The sequence below is a fragment of the Daucus carota genome, chromosome 8, assembly GCF_001625215.2.
Source record: "Daucus carota subsp. sativus chromosome 8, DH1 v3.0, whole genome shotgun sequence".
In the NCBI taxonomy this organism is placed as follows: Eukaryota; Viridiplantae; Streptophyta; class Magnoliopsida; order Apiales; family Apiaceae; genus Daucus; species Daucus carota.
Window position 1 is genome coordinate 30,607,801 of NC_030388.2, and position 17,749 is coordinate 30,625,549.

The 17,749-nt window shown below is 35.1% G+C and overlaps 3 protein-coding genes across 4 annotated transcripts; 1 reads left to right on the top strand and 2 right to left on the bottom strand.

Moving 5' to 3' along the window:
- Window positions 1-25: 25 nt before the first annotated feature.
- LOC108197134 (glycosyltransferase BC10) lies at window positions 26-2,981 on the bottom strand. Its single transcript, XM_017364646.2, has 2 exons — window positions 2,228-2,981; window positions 26-867 (listed from the first exon to the last, which is right to left on the bottom strand). Exons 1-2 carry the CDS (start codon window positions 2,804-2,806, stop codon window positions 217-219), a joined length of 1,230 nt encoding a protein of 409 aa, XP_017220135.1. The 5' UTR covers window positions 2,807-2,981; the 3' UTR covers window positions 26-216.
- Window positions 2,982-6,469: 3,488 nt separating this feature from the next.
- LOC108198545 (glycosyltransferase BC10) lies at window positions 6,470-7,976 on the bottom strand. Its single transcript, XM_017366298.1, has 2 exons — window positions 7,434-7,976; window positions 6,470-7,147 (listed from the first exon to the last, which is right to left on the bottom strand). The coding sequence occupies exons 1-2, from the start codon at window positions 7,974-7,976 to the stop codon at window positions 6,470-6,472; spliced, it is 1,221 nt and encodes a 406-aa protein (XP_017221787.1).
- A 1,523-nt stretch (window positions 7,977-9,499) lies between these two features.
- Window positions 9,500-17,493, top strand: LOC108197155 (chaperone protein dnaJ 15). Of its 2 annotated transcripts, none has more exons than XM_017364676.2 (12): window positions 9,500-9,664; window positions 9,911-10,127; window positions 10,506-10,629; window positions 12,624-12,706; window positions 12,780-12,891; window positions 12,963-13,067; window positions 13,221-13,271; window positions 15,115-15,204; window positions 15,297-15,405; window positions 15,512-15,660; window positions 15,746-15,799; window positions 16,934-17,493. In XM_017364676.2, the coding sequence occupies exons 2-12, from the start codon at window positions 10,000-10,002 to the stop codon at window positions 17,174-17,176; spliced, it is 1,248 nt and encodes a 415-aa protein (XP_017220165.1). In that variant the 5' UTR covers window positions 9,500-9,664; window positions 9,911-9,999; the 3' UTR covers window positions 17,177-17,493. The 2 variants fall into 2 exon arrangements, with proteins under 2 accessions (XP_017220165.1, XP_017220166.1); XM_017364677.2 differs by having other exon boundaries at window positions 9,521-9,664; window positions 9,894-10,127.
- Window positions 17,494-17,749: the final 256 nt, after the last annotated feature.

Consider the following 17,749-nt stretch of genomic DNA (forward strand, 5'->3'; position numbering starts at 1 on the left):
TTATTAAAGCAAATAGAATCGTATATTGAAGAATAAAACCAATAAAATTCTTATTATCTCTTGTTTTTTCATTTACAGTCTGTATACGAGGTTCCAATTCGGGTTTTAGTATAGTACATATGAATCGGAGAAATAATAGTGAAGGCACTGGGTATGTATGTTGCCCCAATAAATATGTAATCAATTATGACTGTAACTATGAATGATAAAATCTTCTCATGAGTTGAAATGCATAATCTTCGGTGCAAATCTCAGCAGTCGATCCAATGCATTAGGCAAAAACTTCCTCGCGAACAAGTAACACACATTGGTTGTATTGCTGGTATTTTCATTGTATCTGCATTCTTCACTCCTCAACTTCCCCAAAAACTGTTCTGTCACGTCTGTTCTTATGTACCTCAGCGGGTGTGGTCCACCCCTAGTCCAATCAACCCAGGTTATGGATCTATTTGAATTCCTCGCGGAGAATTCAATACTGACAAATGTAGGCAAATAATGTTCATCTGCATAACACGAACCTTTGCAGTACTTTTGGAACACAGGAAAGTATGTTGTATCTGATACCACCTCAATGGCTAAATCACGGTCCATCTCAAACCACTGTGAACCTTTTCGCCATTGCTTAATGCTGATGGGAGGATACATTCTGTGATTATAGCGGCCCCGGCCAACTGAACTTGCCAGATCATAAGCCTCCACATAGCTTTGGGAGGAATTCATCAGGTAAGAGTAAATGGTGGAGAAGTTGAACAGTGGAATACATGATTCTGATAGGAGAATAAACCGCTGGTTGGAGAAATCAAGAAGTGCATTGGCTAGTAAGCGGCGTTCTGCTTCAATCATGTTAACCTTTCCCCATTCAACTTTCTGCATTTCATGTCACAAGTCTTATAAGAAAAAACCCATTTTAATTCATTACATGTTAATATGTTATCACATCAAAGAAAAGCCTAATCAATTCCACAGAGCAGAGCATAACTATATTTTCGAGTTTAACTTTTCTTGTAGCCAACCCACATTTACTAACAATAGGAAAAGACTCAGCTGCATACTTAAAGATTGCCAGGCACTATTAAGAAGTGGTCAGAGCTCCAAAGAAACGTGGAGATAAGATCAAAAAAAGGCAAGGGAGACAGAAGCTTTCAATGGAGTTAAGAGTGGGGGTGCCATATATAGAGTTCCCAAAAGCTAATCCAACTGAGTGATGTCTGATGGGCTCAGACCTAAATGAATTCGAATTAGTTAGGGACACATTTCTTGCCTGTACAATAACGATAAGCCGACATTAAGATTTTTACAGATACTGGATAACATGTTCTTCATTTACTAGATTAATGGTCCTACTCTTCAGATTTCTAATAAATTTCATCTCAAATAATTGACTGTCACACATTGATGCCAGTCAAGTTGTCCTGCACTAATACGTACGTTATGTCATTTTCTTCGGGACAATCTAGTTATGCATACGAGTCATCATAATATTGGAGTTGTCTGTGCAAATATTTCCCTTCCCTCCCCCTTTTCCTTTCCCCCCTTCAAGCAGTTCCAGTTCAGAGAATCAAATTTAACATGTTACTCGAAAGCAAGGTAAAAATTCTATAGAAACCAAGTTAGGCATCCGTTCACTCGAAAGCAAGGTAAAAATTCCATAAAAACCAAGTTAGGCATCCGCTTCACACCTTGACACCAGAGATACAAAGATAGTTTTCGCGGAAACTCCAGACTAGATTTTAATCATAACTAGTTTGCTTTAACTTATAAATTTTGAACTTTTTCGCACATCTGCAGCAATGTGCTAGCTATAATGCAAGGAACATAGATTACGCGAAAAGAATCTTTGTAATCAGCATAAAATTAATATCATTGTGTCTAGTGTTGCTTTATGACCGCATTAGCCGACATTGCGCATTCCCAATATTATAAGACGAGAGTACAAAAAAAAGGAATTTCATTTAGGGGCAAAAGCTAAGCAAATTGTGTTTAATATATCAGTCCTCATTCTGATTTGCCAGAGCAAATACTTTAATCACTGTGAAAGTAATGTATGTGCAACATTTTCTAATTAGTCCTAATAATAAACAGTAAAATGATCCTGATTAGAATTTCTGAGGTCGGGTTTGGGTCGGGTTCGAGAACAGAAGAATCACAAGAATCGAGGGTTAAACACTTAAAAAAAAATTACAGAGTGGTATATAATGTGAAGATATAGAGAAATTAGTTAGCTGACCTTGCTGGGAATTCTTCGGCCACTAAAAACCGAATTTTTCGGAACGGAAGATTCATTAAAAGCCGGATCGGAATGCACATAAATAGAATACAGCCCTTGATTTCCCTTGAAAAATAATTCCCACAAGGGCGCAAAAATCACCGATTCTCTCGTCAAAAACATGAATGCGATCTTCGGGACTCTAGGCCCTGGAAACTTCTTAATTTTCGGAGTTATTGAAGCTCTCCATAAAATTTCTTGATCCTTCATGCCATGCATCACGTTAGGTGGCCTTATAAACTCTTCTAGGCCACCATGCAACATTTTTCTTTCGGTTTCTGGTTCGGTTTCGGTTTTGGTTTCGGCTTGCGGTGGGGAAGGGGGTGATTGTGTGGGCGGAGAGTCTGGATTAGAGGTGGAAAGAGAGAACTGTGTGAGCTGAAAGTTGAGAGAGAAGTTTCTCAAGTGAAAAGTGAGTATAATTCCAAGTGTTAGACCAAAAGCAAAGAAAAGAATGTAAGAGAGGAGGTTTACAATGTGGCTAGGCATGTTCAAGAGCTTTGGTATTGAGAAGAGGTTGTTTTGGGTTTGGTTCTTCATGTTTGGGTGTGTTTTTCGTGTGTGTTTTTAGTGTGTTTTTGGTGTGTGTTTTAGGGTGGAGGGGAGAGATGAAGAGAAAATAAATGTAGAAGAAGAGTCAGGAGTGGGGAAGAGGAGAGAAAAGAAGACCTATGGCGTTCTTTCTGGGAAAGAGATTTTTGACTAAATTAAATGCAATAATCATGGTGATTAACACATCATAATTCAAATCAATTCTCTCCAAGATACGATATAATTAGAATTGTATTTGTCTGTCAGGATTTAAAAACAGGATATGAGAAAGATGATTATAACAAAAAAATAAATATGCATTGAAAACATAAAGTAGGAATAATCAAAGTTATTAAAATATGATTTGATACGATGTTAAGTTTGGAAAATATACTAATTGGTAATTAGACCATAATAATTTCGGTGGCATTGATGGCTGTTAATATATGTAGACCAGACTTAGGTACAAGACACTTTCATACTTGAAAGTTCACATCCATTGTCGGCGTCAGGGACCTGTAATTGTAATCGCGTAGTTGATTTACTCTCATCGGCTTTTTCTTATTTAAGGTTGTTTATTTGTCTATCTCATTTTTACTATTATATACTTTTTATATTACTAGACACGTAATTTAAAATATAATATTATTCGATAATTTATCGTCAATTTTTTATATATAAATTTTTAAATATCAAATTTAAACTTTTATCCTAAAAAAGTTTTGTGAAATTACTTAATAGATAATACAGGAGTCTTAAAATATGTATCATGTTATGTTAATAAGATAAATAACATGGAAGGACGTAGGAGTATATATTTATCTTCATAAACAATTTAGAAGAACAAAAAAGATATATACTTATCTTCCTAAACAATTTAGTTGGACATAGGAATAGATATATTTATCTTCATAAATATCCAGATATGATATATTAGTTTTTATAATTATTTTCACAGCCATACATGTTTGATATATAATTTATTTGCAGTAACAAATTTGTTATGGTTGATAATAAAGTAAATTAAACTGAGTCTCATTTTGGATATAATGTTCTTTTCTGGCTTTTTAAGTAATTGCACAAAATCAGCTTTCATAATGTTCTTAATTTTCCGAAATTATATTTAATATTCACATAAAAATAAGTAGTAATAGGGTACATAGGCCATATACATCATGCAATATATTTGGCTCTTCAACGATCAAATTCTACAAACTGACTATTCTGCTAGATATTCAGTTACCTGTATATTCGGTAATCTCAGCATAATCCATCTTAATTATTTTCCAAAATTAATGTTACTGTAAACATCATTAATCCTAAAAACTCGTTTTTCATAGAAACAATGACAAATGTATGGATTTTGTCTTTTAACTTATGCTGGTCAATCAGAATCATCTCATTCTATGTACACACTGCCCATTTGTGTATTTACATTGTGATGTGTTGCGAGAATTCGGGGCATAAATTATGACTTTACCCCGAAATTTCTTAAAGAAGTAAAGTGCCTTAAATTTTTGTATGCCACGCCACCTGTATTGACTAAATTTATCTCGAATTTTTATCGATATCTCTTTTTATGCTAAATCTCAACATGGCTAAAATCCGCTGAATTTGACTAAAATTAGCATGTTGATATGTTATATGAGTAGGGTAGATTTTCCAATATTTTTGGAACAGATGTGTTTTGTTTTAATTTATGATCATGCATGATAGATATTATTGTTAGGATGGTATTATTTGCATATCTATTAGAGCAATTTCAACTAAAAAATCTCTTAGTTTAAAATGAATTTTAGCTATTTGGGTATCTTTCCATTTTTACAACGGCAAATTCTACTTAATTTTTTTGGATCGTTTTTAAGTGATTTCGGGGAGGCTGGTATAGGTCTTATATTATATTTATTTTAATCGCATAAATGAAATAAATTAAAAAAGAAAGTAAATATAAGCTCTGACAAATCGTGATGAGCGAAATGATTTTTTTTATTAAAATATTTGATAACTCCTGAACTTCATGTAAACGATATACTTTTAAGAGTCGCAATCTTTTTTATTACGCCCTCCGACATAGGCATCTAAGTTGCCTCATATATGCGAGAAAGAAGGTGATTCTTTTTTAATACAGATGGCCTACGAGTTCAAGTACAGTTGCGAATAAATAGTTACTATTTAAAACAAGCTTTTGTGGACAAGCTACTCACGACAAAGATATACTTTCTCCGTCCTCTTTTACACGTCAGTGTTAAAAAATTAGACATCTTAAATAAAAATTTGTTAAATATTTGGTTTCTTTATTACCCCTAATAAATGCATCCAATCAAATTGATTTATATGTATATGTAGTAGTCAAACATAAAAATTTGTATTTAAAGAATATTTTTTGGAAATACTCAAAAAATTAAAAAAATGAGACAATTATTTTAAAAATGAAATTTGAATTCAGATCATTTCAACTCCATTTCGTGTCAACCCAGTGATTTTGGAGCTAATGGCTGGTGCAACCGTGCAAGTCTGTGGAGACTTTGAGTAATTGAGTTTAGACTTTTCAACCTAAGAAGAGAAACTATTGTAAACTATTTGACCAGATGAGATGGAGGCCATAAGAAAAGTAAAGTAAAAGTTCGCCGCTGATATTAGCCGGTATCAGTAGTATACGCATACTAATTGACAAGTTCCAGAACTCTAGTCAAGCCGCTGGACCGGCCTTGCTGGTCTTATATCTCCGGGAGTCTCGTTAACAATTTTTGTAAGATTTTTGAGTATCAATTTTCACCGGGTGAAAAGTCCCAATTTTTTTCCCCATTTTCTTGTTTGAAATCTTATTTTTTTTTAAGTAAGCTCTCAATTTATTTGAGTTTTGTTGGTTTCTCTTTCTTGTGAGAGTTGGTTTTCATTTTGGTGTGTTTTGATGTTATTCATGACCAACCGAGTTATTGATCACCATGAATTTTATAGGTTAGATTTGAATGTTATTATGGGATCGCATCTATGATTGATTTTTCAGAATAGTCAAGTGAAAACCAATTGGGTGAAAGCGGGTACATATATTCAAACCATCTTCAAATCGCATCGTTACCTCTCCAAGAAGTAATGATTCAGCAGCGATATTCTTCAATGTCGATGTAATTTCGATTGTATATGTAAATACCGACTTTTAAATAATGAATTGATTCTTTTTTATCAAAAGAAAAAAAAGAAATAATATGTCATCGGTCTCACTCACATGTATTTTAATGTTCCTCTAAAAGATGGTTTAATAAATTATTTTTTAATAAAAATTTAAATAACAAATATTTATCTAAAAAATTATTTATAAAATTATATTTTATAAAAACATTAAAACACGTGTCGAGTAAAAGATGTTTAGAAATGATTGGGATTATTATGTTACTTGTTTCATTGACGAGTCTATAACTCTATATAGGTAAATGGGCTGCAAGCCGCTGCATTGTAGTGAAGCTTGCATTCGAATTGGGCTCCAAATTTTTTTACCAAGCTTCCCCCAGATTACAACTCATTGTTATATATCCTAAAAAAGTTATTTATGTTTATTACAAAAAGAGATCAAATAGTTTTTTTAACATTTATTTGTCAAAATGTTATAAAAATACGTAACCGAAATAAGTCCTTATTTTCATTTGAACTTATTTCACAGTCCGCGTCTAGAGTTCATATATTTCCCATCAACCTTTGTGCTAAGTGCTCAACCCTAGCAAAGCTGGAGCCTGGAGCTATGCTCAGCAATGGCTGCAGAGTGTTTGCATGAAACTTCCTCGCAAAAAGAAAACAAATCGAGGTCTCTTCGCCATTATAACTACACTTATATCCATGCCTTATCTTCTCAAGAAACTCTTTCGATATCTGATTTTTAACAAACAATGCAGGGTGCGAGCCGCCTCTGCTCCAATCAGTCCAAGTCACGGTCGCATTCGACGTCAATTCGGGACAAATTTTGTTCACTAGCGTAGGAAAATAATGCTCATCCATGAAACATGGACGCTGACAATGTGTCCGAAAAATCGGGTAGTATGTTGTGTCTGAAATCAGTTGAATGGCGAGTTTTCGATGTGCTTCAAACCATTGAGAGCCTTTTCGCCAGTCTGATAATGTGATGGCGGGAGACATTCGTTTGTTGTATTTGCCTCGGCCCATTTTTCGGGGATCGTCGAATGAAGAGAGAAAGCTATGGTTTGAGTTGATTAGGTAGTTGTAGATGAAGGTGAAGTTGAATAGAGGGATGCATGTTTCGGATAGGAGCACGAATCTTTCGTTTGTGAAGTCGAGGAGGGCGTTTGCTAGGAGGCGTCTCTCTGCGTCGATCATCGTGTGTTTTCCCCATGCCACTGGCTGCAATATGAAAAACAAGTCAGTAGAGAAGTTGTTAGTGTGTGTCCTAGAAAATCCGTTGATGTCAGGATTTTTTGAGTGTGTGCTGATGCTCACATACTAACAACTACTTTTTAGTCAGGTGACGGATTTTTATTGGTGGATATTTTTGTGCATCTTGGAACAATCATTGTTAATGAGATTGGAGTCAATAGAAATACGTCATCTAACTAAAAAGTAGTTGTTAGTGCGTGCTGATGGTCACACACTAAAAAATCCGTTGATGTAATAGTTATGGAGTTTAGACCTTGCTTGGTATCCTCCGCTTGTAGAACACTGATGATTCCGGGGTTTCATCAGTGAATTCAGGGGATGTATGAAGATAAATAGAGAAGAGTCCGTTATGCCCCTTAAAAAATCTCTCCCACAGGGGTGCTAGTGGTAAGCTTCCTCGAATTAAGAACATGAAGGCAACTTTGGGTGTCCAATTGAAAGGAGGATCAATTACAACTGGCACCATAGAGGCGCGCCAAATCAACTCCTCATCGCTCATAGAATGCCAGAGATCTTTTGGAGATATCCTCTGTTCAGTGACACTGTGATGCACATCAGATGATGAGGATGAGTTGCATAGGATGTCAGGATTTGACGCATAAGTTGAAGTAACATAGGACTGAGGAATGTAAAAATCATCAGAGTCGATAGACAACCTCTTGGCGCGATCATTGATAAATGTTGCAAGAACAAACACGAAAAATGTTATTGAAATGCATAGAATGATGGTGGTAGCCACTTGAAGGCCTCCTTGATGTTCTCGTCTGATTCGTATGGAAACTTGTCTTTCGAACATTTTTAGCTGCGGTTCTGATTAGTTCAGATCACTTCGTTTTTATCCTGATATCGACATTGCAAGGTTGGATTCATCTCGTTTACATGAAGTGTTTATTACATGTACAATGCAGCAAAGTAGCAGCACATTAGGGAGCGAGTTTTCGTGTGCTTGGTGCACTTGATTTGCGAAGCTTTTCGCAATGGCATGTAAAAGCAATGAAAACACATGAGAAGTGCTGTAAAAAAAGTGAAAAACCTGCACCAGAGGTGCTACTTTCAGTTTTTTCTGATACAATGACATGATTTATGTATATCTCATGTGGTTTGATGCAAGATTACAGAGTGCTCCTACTTACTAAACATACTCACACACACCTCTTTCGAACCGTCGACCTCAGCTATGCAGGATTGTAAAAACCGAGAATTAGAAATTAGAATTAATTAGCTTTGATTTATCGAAAATTTATCATAATCTTTTTTTAAAAATCAAAAAATTTAGTCAAATCTAAATATAATCAATTAATTGATAAAACATTTTTTAAAAATTAACCTTTTCTAATAAATCGGAAATTTTTATAACACGGTTCGGTAAGTTGTGGAGCGAGTATGTTATTATCTACAATTCTTCACTCACTCGTGACTCGTCCGTCTTTGTCTCTTTTTTTTGCGCATGCTGAGTGAGGTAAATCTGAAGGGTCACGGTCCACAATCATTAATGATTGTGGAGCAGTTAACTGGCATATAATTTTTGGGCGGTTGGATACATATCCAGCGAGCAGGATCATATTAAAATCTTAAGATTTCCGGCGCTAAAAAAGCGATGGACATGTTGAAATTTTAATATGATCCTGACCGCTGGATATGCATCCAACAACTCAGAAACTATAGGCCAGTTAAACAGTCCCCGGCATATGACTGCCAGGGACCCGGACCCAAATCTGAAATCTGGTTTCATTTTGGTTGTTCTGCACAAGCCGAGTGTGTTACCTTGTTACTTACTTTCGGTAATCCTTGGGCCTTCTCTGTTCTGGCTCATATGTTTGTTGGACTAGTCTCGTGATAGGCTTTCAAAATTTTGATTTCGAAGAAAATGATCTTGGACTCTACGCTACCAAGCTTTACAGTTTAAGGCCCAGGGAAGACCGAGCAGTACTTTATAAGGGATTAAAAAAATATCTCCCCTTATTTCAAAAAAAAATAATAATCTCCTCGAGCAAAAATTTAATTAATTTCTGAAAGAAGTTAACGGTAATTTATTTAACGAATTTTCTATGGTGTGCCCAAGGGCACACAATAGTCACCAACTCCCATGAAAATTCAAGCTTTTGATTGGTGGATGGATAATAAATTTAATACTGTTAATTTATTTTAGTGCCTCGGGTCTCGTAAAAATCAATCATGATATTATTGAACAACCTGGATCCCTAAACGACAAACTTAAAAATAACCAACAAATTTAAAATAATTTTAAGTCATTGTTAATGAATCTATAGTTCTAAATCGTAAACCATTAAGCATACAAGAACATATAGACAAAGTACATGTAGACACAACAAGTTCGTTACATTAGTTTCCTGCTTCCTCGTCAAGCATTAAACACACACTACAGAGAGAGATAGAGAGAGAGAGGGAGAGAGATTACTAGGGAGAGAGAGATTAATAAACAGTTCTACCTGAATTCACGTCTATCCATCGAAGCACACACAGGTGAGTAGTGAAATCACACACACACACACACACAAAATAAATTCAAACTTCCTGTTTATTTAGGTTGTTAATATATGCTTTTATTTAATTATACTATTTGTCTAGGTTTTCAATTGGGATTTAATTATACTATTTGTCATCTTCTGATTATACAAGTGATCCAATAATCATATGTATCAATTTCTTGTTGTATTAGATTTTGAAAAGTTATTGGGATTTCATTCTGTAGATTTGGTGATTATATAGGTGGAGTTAAAGATTTGTGTATATATTGAGAGGGTCTAAGAGATATATAGCTTGAGGGGAAGAAGGGATTCGAAGAGGGAGGTACTGGGATGGGGAGCACGAAAACTGTGGGCTCGACGACACAGGTGCATCGTCGTGATCCTTATGAGGTGCTGAATGTGTCGAAGGATGCCTCGGAGCAGGATATTAAGACTGCGTATAGGAAGCTTGCGCTAAAGTAATCTCTCTAAACCATTAACTTGTTTGATGTTTTTGTATTGGAATTTGCGGATGTTTGGGCGTTAATTGTTTTTCGTGGTGTACGGGAACTTTGGGATCATTCGTCGATAGAGATTGTTGCTTTATTGCTTATGCACACACGGTGAATCTATTTAAACTTACCTGGTCATTGCCTTGTCTATAAATTAATATATGTTCTCGAAGTTAGATAGATGTGTACCGTGTTTGAAAAAATTCCTGATGAAATATCTTTGAGGACTGTAGTTATAGCTTGTTAGTAATTGTCCAAGAAAGCAAGAAAAATTGTCCGTTCTTGATTTCTAATTATGTCATCAACTGCTACATACTTGGAGGTAATGGTTTTACATGTGTACAGGTATCATCCTGACAAGAACGTCGATAATCCTGAAGCTGCAGGACTTTTTCAGGAGGTTGCCTATTCTTACAGTATTTTATCTGATGCAGAGAAAAGAAGGCAATACGATAATGCTGGATTCCAGGTAGTTTTCTACAAAATAAACACGCATCACTTCGTTTGTATATTCTGAAAATCTCTAGGGAATTCGTTGCTTTAATATCGTATATCCGCTTTGCTATCATTAATATTTTCATGTGGGATTGATTTAAAACCATTCTGACAGGCTCAGGAAAGGAGAACCTGTAGAGCTGTTTTTTTTGGACAACTGTAGGCAATAGCCCAAATCCTGGACCAAGAGTGAAAATGCTTATTGTAGGTTTTAGACAATGCATATTCTAGGTTTTAGACAGACACATCATTTTGAGAGAGGTTTGATTTAAAAAATTACTAAAAGATGTGCTTTTCACATGGTTGTGTAAAGTCTGTGGCCTATAAGATGAATTAAGAATGAAAGTAAGAACTTATCTAGTGTCTCTACAAGATATTGTAATTTTATGGCCAAATGTAGATATTCAATCCTTCAAAGTAATTACAAATATACAGAGTAGTATATTTAGGTTATTTTAAGTCAAATCATGTATAGGAGCCCTATTATTATATGTAAGATGCAATATGCAGAAATTGGTTTTAAAAATAAAAACAAACAATGACAGTATGCAATGGTTTTTGATACTTGATAATGTTGTACACGCCTGTGAACTTTTATTTTAGCACTGCGTTCTCGAGTTTTTCTGATGAAGAAAAGAATAGTATTGAAGTTAAGAGAAAAGAAAGAAAAACAAAATGTTTCTGATTATCTTTCTTATATTCTTTAAATTTTTATTTGAGAAGAAAGTGAAGATATGTAAAATGATTAATACATTTATTGCTATAACTGGTCTTTATTTCTCAATCTTCTCATATTAAGAAGAAACTTTTAGAGTGTAATTAGCCTATATTTCACCTTCCTTTCTTTTCCTTTCTATTATTTAAATATATGTGGAACATGCGAAAGAAAATAAATAATCATATTTTTTTCCCTTTCTCCCCAAACTAAACTCTGGAGTCTGGAACACAATGTAGAAGTTTTACAGGGGAAATTGTTGCGTATGTAAAATAGGCAAATCAGAGAGATGTTTTATCGGATTTGTGACTAAAGTAAAGGTGGAAATATTTAGGGGCTGGGGTTGATAGATGGTGGAAGTTAATGATAGCTTTAGGATAATCAAGAACACCGGTAGTGGCTTTATGTGTCCACACACATCGACATGTCAAATATACAGGAATCTCCTATCCCTATCATGAAGTTGTGTGTAGTGCCACAACACACAAAGATATGTCAAATAAATAGGAACTCCTGGCCCTACCATGAAGTTATGTGAAGTGCTCATTCAATGTACTTCCTTAGAGCTGCAGCATGCTTCAGAAACACATACAAATATATGTCAAATAAATTCCTCCCTCCATGAAGTCATGTGTAGTGCTCATTTAATATACTTCCTTGTGGCTGCAGTGTGCTTTATGAAAGTGAGATTGTTTTAATGGGATAAAGAGTTGACATGTAATAATAGGAGCGGCGTTTTCTTTTAAAATGTTACCAACTATTTTGCAGTTGTTTGTGGTAAAAAATCTGGTCTTGTCATATATAGCTGGAAAATAATTAATGAAACGACAAATTTAGGTTCATCCTTCTGAGTCATCAACTTTAGGATTTAAAAAGCCACCTACAGACGCTTTACGCCCAATAATTCTAGATAACGCTTGCATCCTCTGTATTACCGCGGCTGCTGGCACAGAGTTAGCCGATGCTTATTTCAGAAAGTTGTCCTTATCATACATTTGATAGTAGATTAGCATTTGTTTAGAATTAGGAATTGGTCTTCCTATAATGCAATACATCAGTGAATAATTTTTTTTGTCACAAATTGATATTTCTTCATGTAAAGATGACTTTGATATCTGTCGAGAGGATATTAGTTTTCCTGTTCTTTTGTCAGTGTGTTAATTAAGTTATATATTGTAGTTTGACCGTTGTTGAATCCTATCAAACCAAAATTGCAATTTCTTACTCTATTAATTTCAAATGGTTTTCAATAGGCTATTGATGCTGAAGGCCTGGAGATGGAAGTTGATCTATCTAATCTTGGAACTGTAAATACTATGTTTGCAGCATTATTCAGGTAACTTCTTTCAGAATGTGTTAGCATTAGCTTAGAAGGGAGTATATTACTCAGTCTCTTTATTTATTCTTAGCAAGCTGGGTGTTCCTATTAAAACCACCATTTCTGCTAATGTTCTCGAGGAAGCATTGAATGGAACTGTTACAGTCAGACCTCTTCCGGTTGGAACATCAGTTAGTGGAAAGGTACATGTTTGCATGATTTAGATTACTCTTCAGATATTCCCTTGATGTTAACTTTTGAAGTTGTGAGGCAGGTAGAAAAGCAATGTGCCCACTTTTTTGGTGTGACAATTAATGGGGAACAAGCTGCGGCAGGGATTGTTGTCAGAGTTACTTCTGCTGCACAAAGCAAATTCAAGGTATAATGACATGTCACATGTGCATATAAAGTTTTATGATTTAGAATGGTTAGTTTAGCTTCTTTTTTTTTCCTGCCCCATTACAATCTGAAGAAAATAATAAAATCTTGCAGAGTGGCATGTTAATAGATATATATGGATGTGATTTTGCAGCTTCTTTATTTTGAGCAAGAAGTCAGTGGAGGTTACGGATTGGCATTACAGGTGATATATCTAATTTTGTCGACTATTTTTATAATTTTTGGTGTCCTTGGGTAGTTGAAATCTACTCTTTATATTAATAATTGTTGCATTTTGCTAAGATTTTGAGCATTATAAATTACGTTAAGGGTTGTTAATGTACAATAGTCTGTGTGCAATTGTATTCTTGTGCAGCATTTAGCTGGGTGACTGGTTCGTTACTTTTCTGAATTGTACATTTTCTGTTTGCCTTAAGAAACTAAAACCATTCATGGAAATTACATCAGACAGCTCTATCTCCTGTGAGTCTGTGACTGTGCATCTAATCAAAAGGAGGGGGGGGGGGGGGGGGGGGTCAGTGTTGTTACTTGTTAGAGGGGCAGAGATTCATGCCCAGGAGTAAGGCTTGGATAGGGGCACATCTGTTAGAGGGGCAGAGATTCATGCCCAGGAGTAAGGCTTGGATAGGGGCACATCTCTGCCTAGAAATATCTATGAACTTGTCCCTACTTCTAATCCCCTAATGAAAAAATTTCCCGAATTCCAGCCATGTTCAAAGCAGGGTTCAGATCAGGCAGGATGGGGGTTGAAGCCCCATCCCTACCTAAAATTGGTGGGATATGTTTAAAAAATCTATGCAGTCAATTAATATCCATGCCGACAGCAAATATGTCTGCAAACTAGTTGAAGTAGAACCTAGCAGAGATGTATAAGAACGAATATTTGGATGCAATAACCGTTTAAGCCAGAGATTGTACTAATTATTGAGTTACTGCTATGATTCAATTACAAAACTTTATGCAACTACTACAGATTAGGTAGAATTTAATAAATTTAGTATGATGGAGTTGTTATAGTACAACAAGATGAGAAAGCTTAGTTTTTACAGAACATATTAACATAATTACTGATGAAAAATATATGCCAGTTAGCTCTACATATGTGGAAAATAGCACAATTCAGGGGCTCAGATCACTTTGGCTTTAGAGAATATTAATGTTTAAAAAGCAGATAATCTTTCTTCAGAAGTTGGTTTTTGTTATTTTACATGATGACACAGAACTTGATTCAGAAGACTTAGAATTTGATGTTACAGGATTCAGTGTGACTGGGGAGTGAAACTTGAAATGTGTTCAGTGTCAATGTTAAACTATATGTTTATTAATTTTGGTAACATATGTTCTTGGCTTCACCAATTTGCAGACATAATCATGCAAATGTTTCTTTACTATTGTTCTGGGCACGTGTTGGAGAACTGATGATAATATATAGTAAAATTAATACTGAGCTGCATGTATATTGTTAACGTTATATGATTGTATATTTTAATAAGACTAAAATATGATAATTATGTACTCCATTGATGTAGTAAATCACTGAATTACGAATATTTGTTGGGTGAGTTATGAGTAACTAATATTCTTAGGGGCGGGGCAAAACATTTGGGGTCCCTGTGCGAAATATCAACATTGGTCTCTTAGATTTTACTTTCATATAATTTGTTTTTAAATAAAATGAACTATCAAAACACATTATAAATTAGAAGCATACTCATAAAAAATCACTTGAAAAGATAGGCTCTTCTTGCATATTTGTAACAAAATCATCAACAACACTTTCAATATGTATAACCAACTTTTTTTGGTTAATTTCCAATATTTATATATACATAAAATTTAAAATTTGGGGGGCCTTTATTTTCGAGGGCCCAGCTCACCCCGTGCTCCCTCAGCACCGCCCCTGCTGATAATATATCTTGGTAGCTTTCAAACTGATGATTAGGGGAGTCACATTCAATTTGTTCTTTTTCCTTGGCATGTACTCGGTTCATCAACATTATTTGCTAATTATATGTCCATCCACGCAGGAAGATAGTGATAAGGCTGGCAAAGTGACTTCTGCTGGGATGTATTTCTTACATTTTCAAGTGTACAGGATGGATTCAACTGTCAATGCGGTATATAATTACACTGACATTTCGTAATATTCTCCCAAGGTGATCTTCATCTAACAGCTTAGCATCTTACGATTTTATATATGCTGGTGCAGTTGGCAATGGCCAAGGATCCTGAAGCTGCTTTTTTTAAAAGGTTGGAAGGCCTGCAACCTTGTGAGGTCTCTGAACTAAAAGCTGGCACCCACGTGTTTGCAGTTTACGGTCTGAAAACTTCATCCTTTTATGTTTTAAGCATCCAATGGGCTCACCTACAAGAATTTAATATTTCCTCAGACCATATATGCTAAATGTACCATGATTAATGCAGGAGATAATTTCTTTAAAACTGCTTCCTACACAATCGAAGCTCTGTGTACAAAGTCATATGAGGATACAACAAATAAGCTCAAAGATATTGAAGCTCAGATCTTAAGTAAGAGAAATGAGCTGCGCCAATTTGAGACGGAATACAGAAAGGTAACGGCCTTTGCTTGGCCTTACTGATTGTATATTTTTTTACAATATAAGCTTGTTAATGGATTCATAATTTAACATTTTGTAGGCATTGGCACGGTATCAGGAAGTGACTAAGAGATATAGCCAGGAGAAGCAAACTGTAAGTTGTCTCCACCCATAGGCAGTGCACTCCTTATTTTTTTGCCTTATTCCCAGGAGATATAGCCAGGAGACCATAATGCAGTAGCATGATTACTATAGAATAGCTCAAATTATTACGAGAGTACCCTTTAAATGATACAAACACGGACTTCACATCCTTGCCCTTGGAGGAAATGGATCTTCTTTACATTTTACCCTGTTGAGGGATGTTGATGCTCCTGACCATTATAAACCCCAATTTCGTTCCGCCATATATGTACAGTCTTCATATTTTAAAGAATCTTACCCGACTTCCACTTTTCTTGCGCTCTGTGAACAGTTATTGCCTGTCTGTTTGCCTAACAGCTATGCTTTGCTGATATTGGGTTAAATTTTCTTTCTGCTAATAAGCTGTCTGGCGGACTTAAATTCATGCATAGCCTAGGCCACCCCGGCTTTCTCAAAATGAGCTTTTAGTTAGACCAAGTGCTTTACACCCCAGTAAAAACCCAAACCAGGACTTAAATGAGAAAATTGTACATATGTTTTGCATAGAGTTAATTAAATGAAAAATGTATATTACAATCTTGGTAGTAATTTTCTTTTTCAGGACTTAAGTGGTAGTCTATATTATACACGTGTTACTATATTATACGAATAAATACTATTATATATACCAGTAGCATATCAATCAATATTCATCAAGTGACAGAATTTTCATTTATGGTTATCAAGAATGAAGTAATCAGTCACATAATGTAAGCATAAAAACATAATGACAATAATTCCTTACATATGTGATTAGCTGTTTGAGATTTTAGTTTTGGAGAGTATTGTCCAACACTAATAAGTCAGTAACCACTACTCTGTGACGCAAAATATTAGGGGCCAGTAATCAAAAGCAAGTCAATGACTTGAGACATACATGTGTCTAGACCCTAAAATAGCACCATGTTTGGGTGTACTTGGCCTCACTGTACTTGCAAATATATATACATTATGCATATCTATTATGTGTATGTGAATATATGTAAATTAAATTTTACTTAAATTCTTTGAAATTAACTGAAGTGACAAAATCTGTGGCTCCCCCTGGTTATGCTAGACAGTAATAGCCACATTTAACGACTGATTGTTGTATTTGCAATATTAGGTTGAAGAGCTACTGAAACAACGAGACGGCATACATTCTACATTCACCATAAGTAAGCCGCCCAGTCAAACTAGTGCAGATACAGCCAGTGTTAGCAACGGAAGTAGTAGCAAAATACCTGCTGAAAATTGTAAAGGGGAGAGCCCCAGGGAAGATGGTAGCTCTGATGGGAAAGATAAGTCTAGCAAGAAGAGATGGTTAAACTTCAACCTAAAAGGTTCCGCAGATAAAAAAAGTGGTTGAAAAGAAATTGGTTGCGGATAGTCTTGTATTCCTGGAGGACTGGAACTCTCCATTCTTTGGCTTGATGCGATATATTTGCTGCCAGAGCGCTCGGATTCTGTTCCTTGTCATCCATTCCCCGCCTTTGGGATTTTTTGCTCAGGCTTGTCATCAATCGTTGTTATTATCAATTCATGTGAAGTATGGGAAAATTGAAATATACAGATTTCCCCCTTTTTCTGTTTTTAATTATTTTTATTGAATGAATATTTATCCTCCTTGCGGGAATTTACATGGTAAATAAAAATTGATATGGTCAAAATGGAGAAGTTATATAATTGATCAGATATTTTGGCCAGATGTCATGAAATATCGTTTCTAATTGAGTATTAAATTATTAATGCATATACATTTGTTAATGACATGCCCACTTTGGTTGAAATACTCAATATGAACACATGCATTCTGAAGTTTGGATTACAACTAGAAGACCAAGTCACAAGTTTTGAAAGTAGTTAATTTATAATTTATACTATTAAATATTAATTCTTTTTCAGATCCTTCCAAAGTGATGTTTGAAAGGAAGAAGAAAGA

Bases quoted from the DNA above. Each gene is read 5' to 3' on its own strand.
- LOC108197134 (XM_017364646.2), bottom strand. From the start codon at position 2,806: ATGAAGAACCAAACCCAAAACAACCTCTTCTCAATACCAAAGCTCTTG. The intron at 868-2,227 runs GTCAGCTAACTA...CATGAAATGCAG, and splicing joins GCCGAAGAATTCCCAGCAAG to AAAGTTGAATGGGGAAAGGT.
- LOC108198545 (XM_017366298.1), bottom strand. From the start codon at position 7,976: ATGTTCGAAAGACAAGTTTCCATACGAATCAGACGAGAACATCAAGGA. The intron at 7,148-7,433 runs GTCTAAACTCCA...TTCATATTGCAG, and splicing joins AGCGGAGGATACCAAGCAAG to CCAGTGGCATGGGGAAAACA.
- LOC108197155 (XM_017364676.2), top strand. From the start codon at position 10,000: ATGGGGAGCACGAAAACTGTGGGCTCGACGACACAGGTGCATCGTCGT. The intron at 10,128-10,505 runs GTAATCTCTCTA...ACATGTGTACAG, and splicing joins TATAGGAAGCTTGCGCTAAA to GTATCATCCTGACAAGAACG. The intron at 15,800-16,933 runs GTAAGTTGTCTC...TTGCAATATTAG, and splicing joins ATAGCCAGGAGAAGCAAACT to GTTGAAGAGCTACTGAAACA.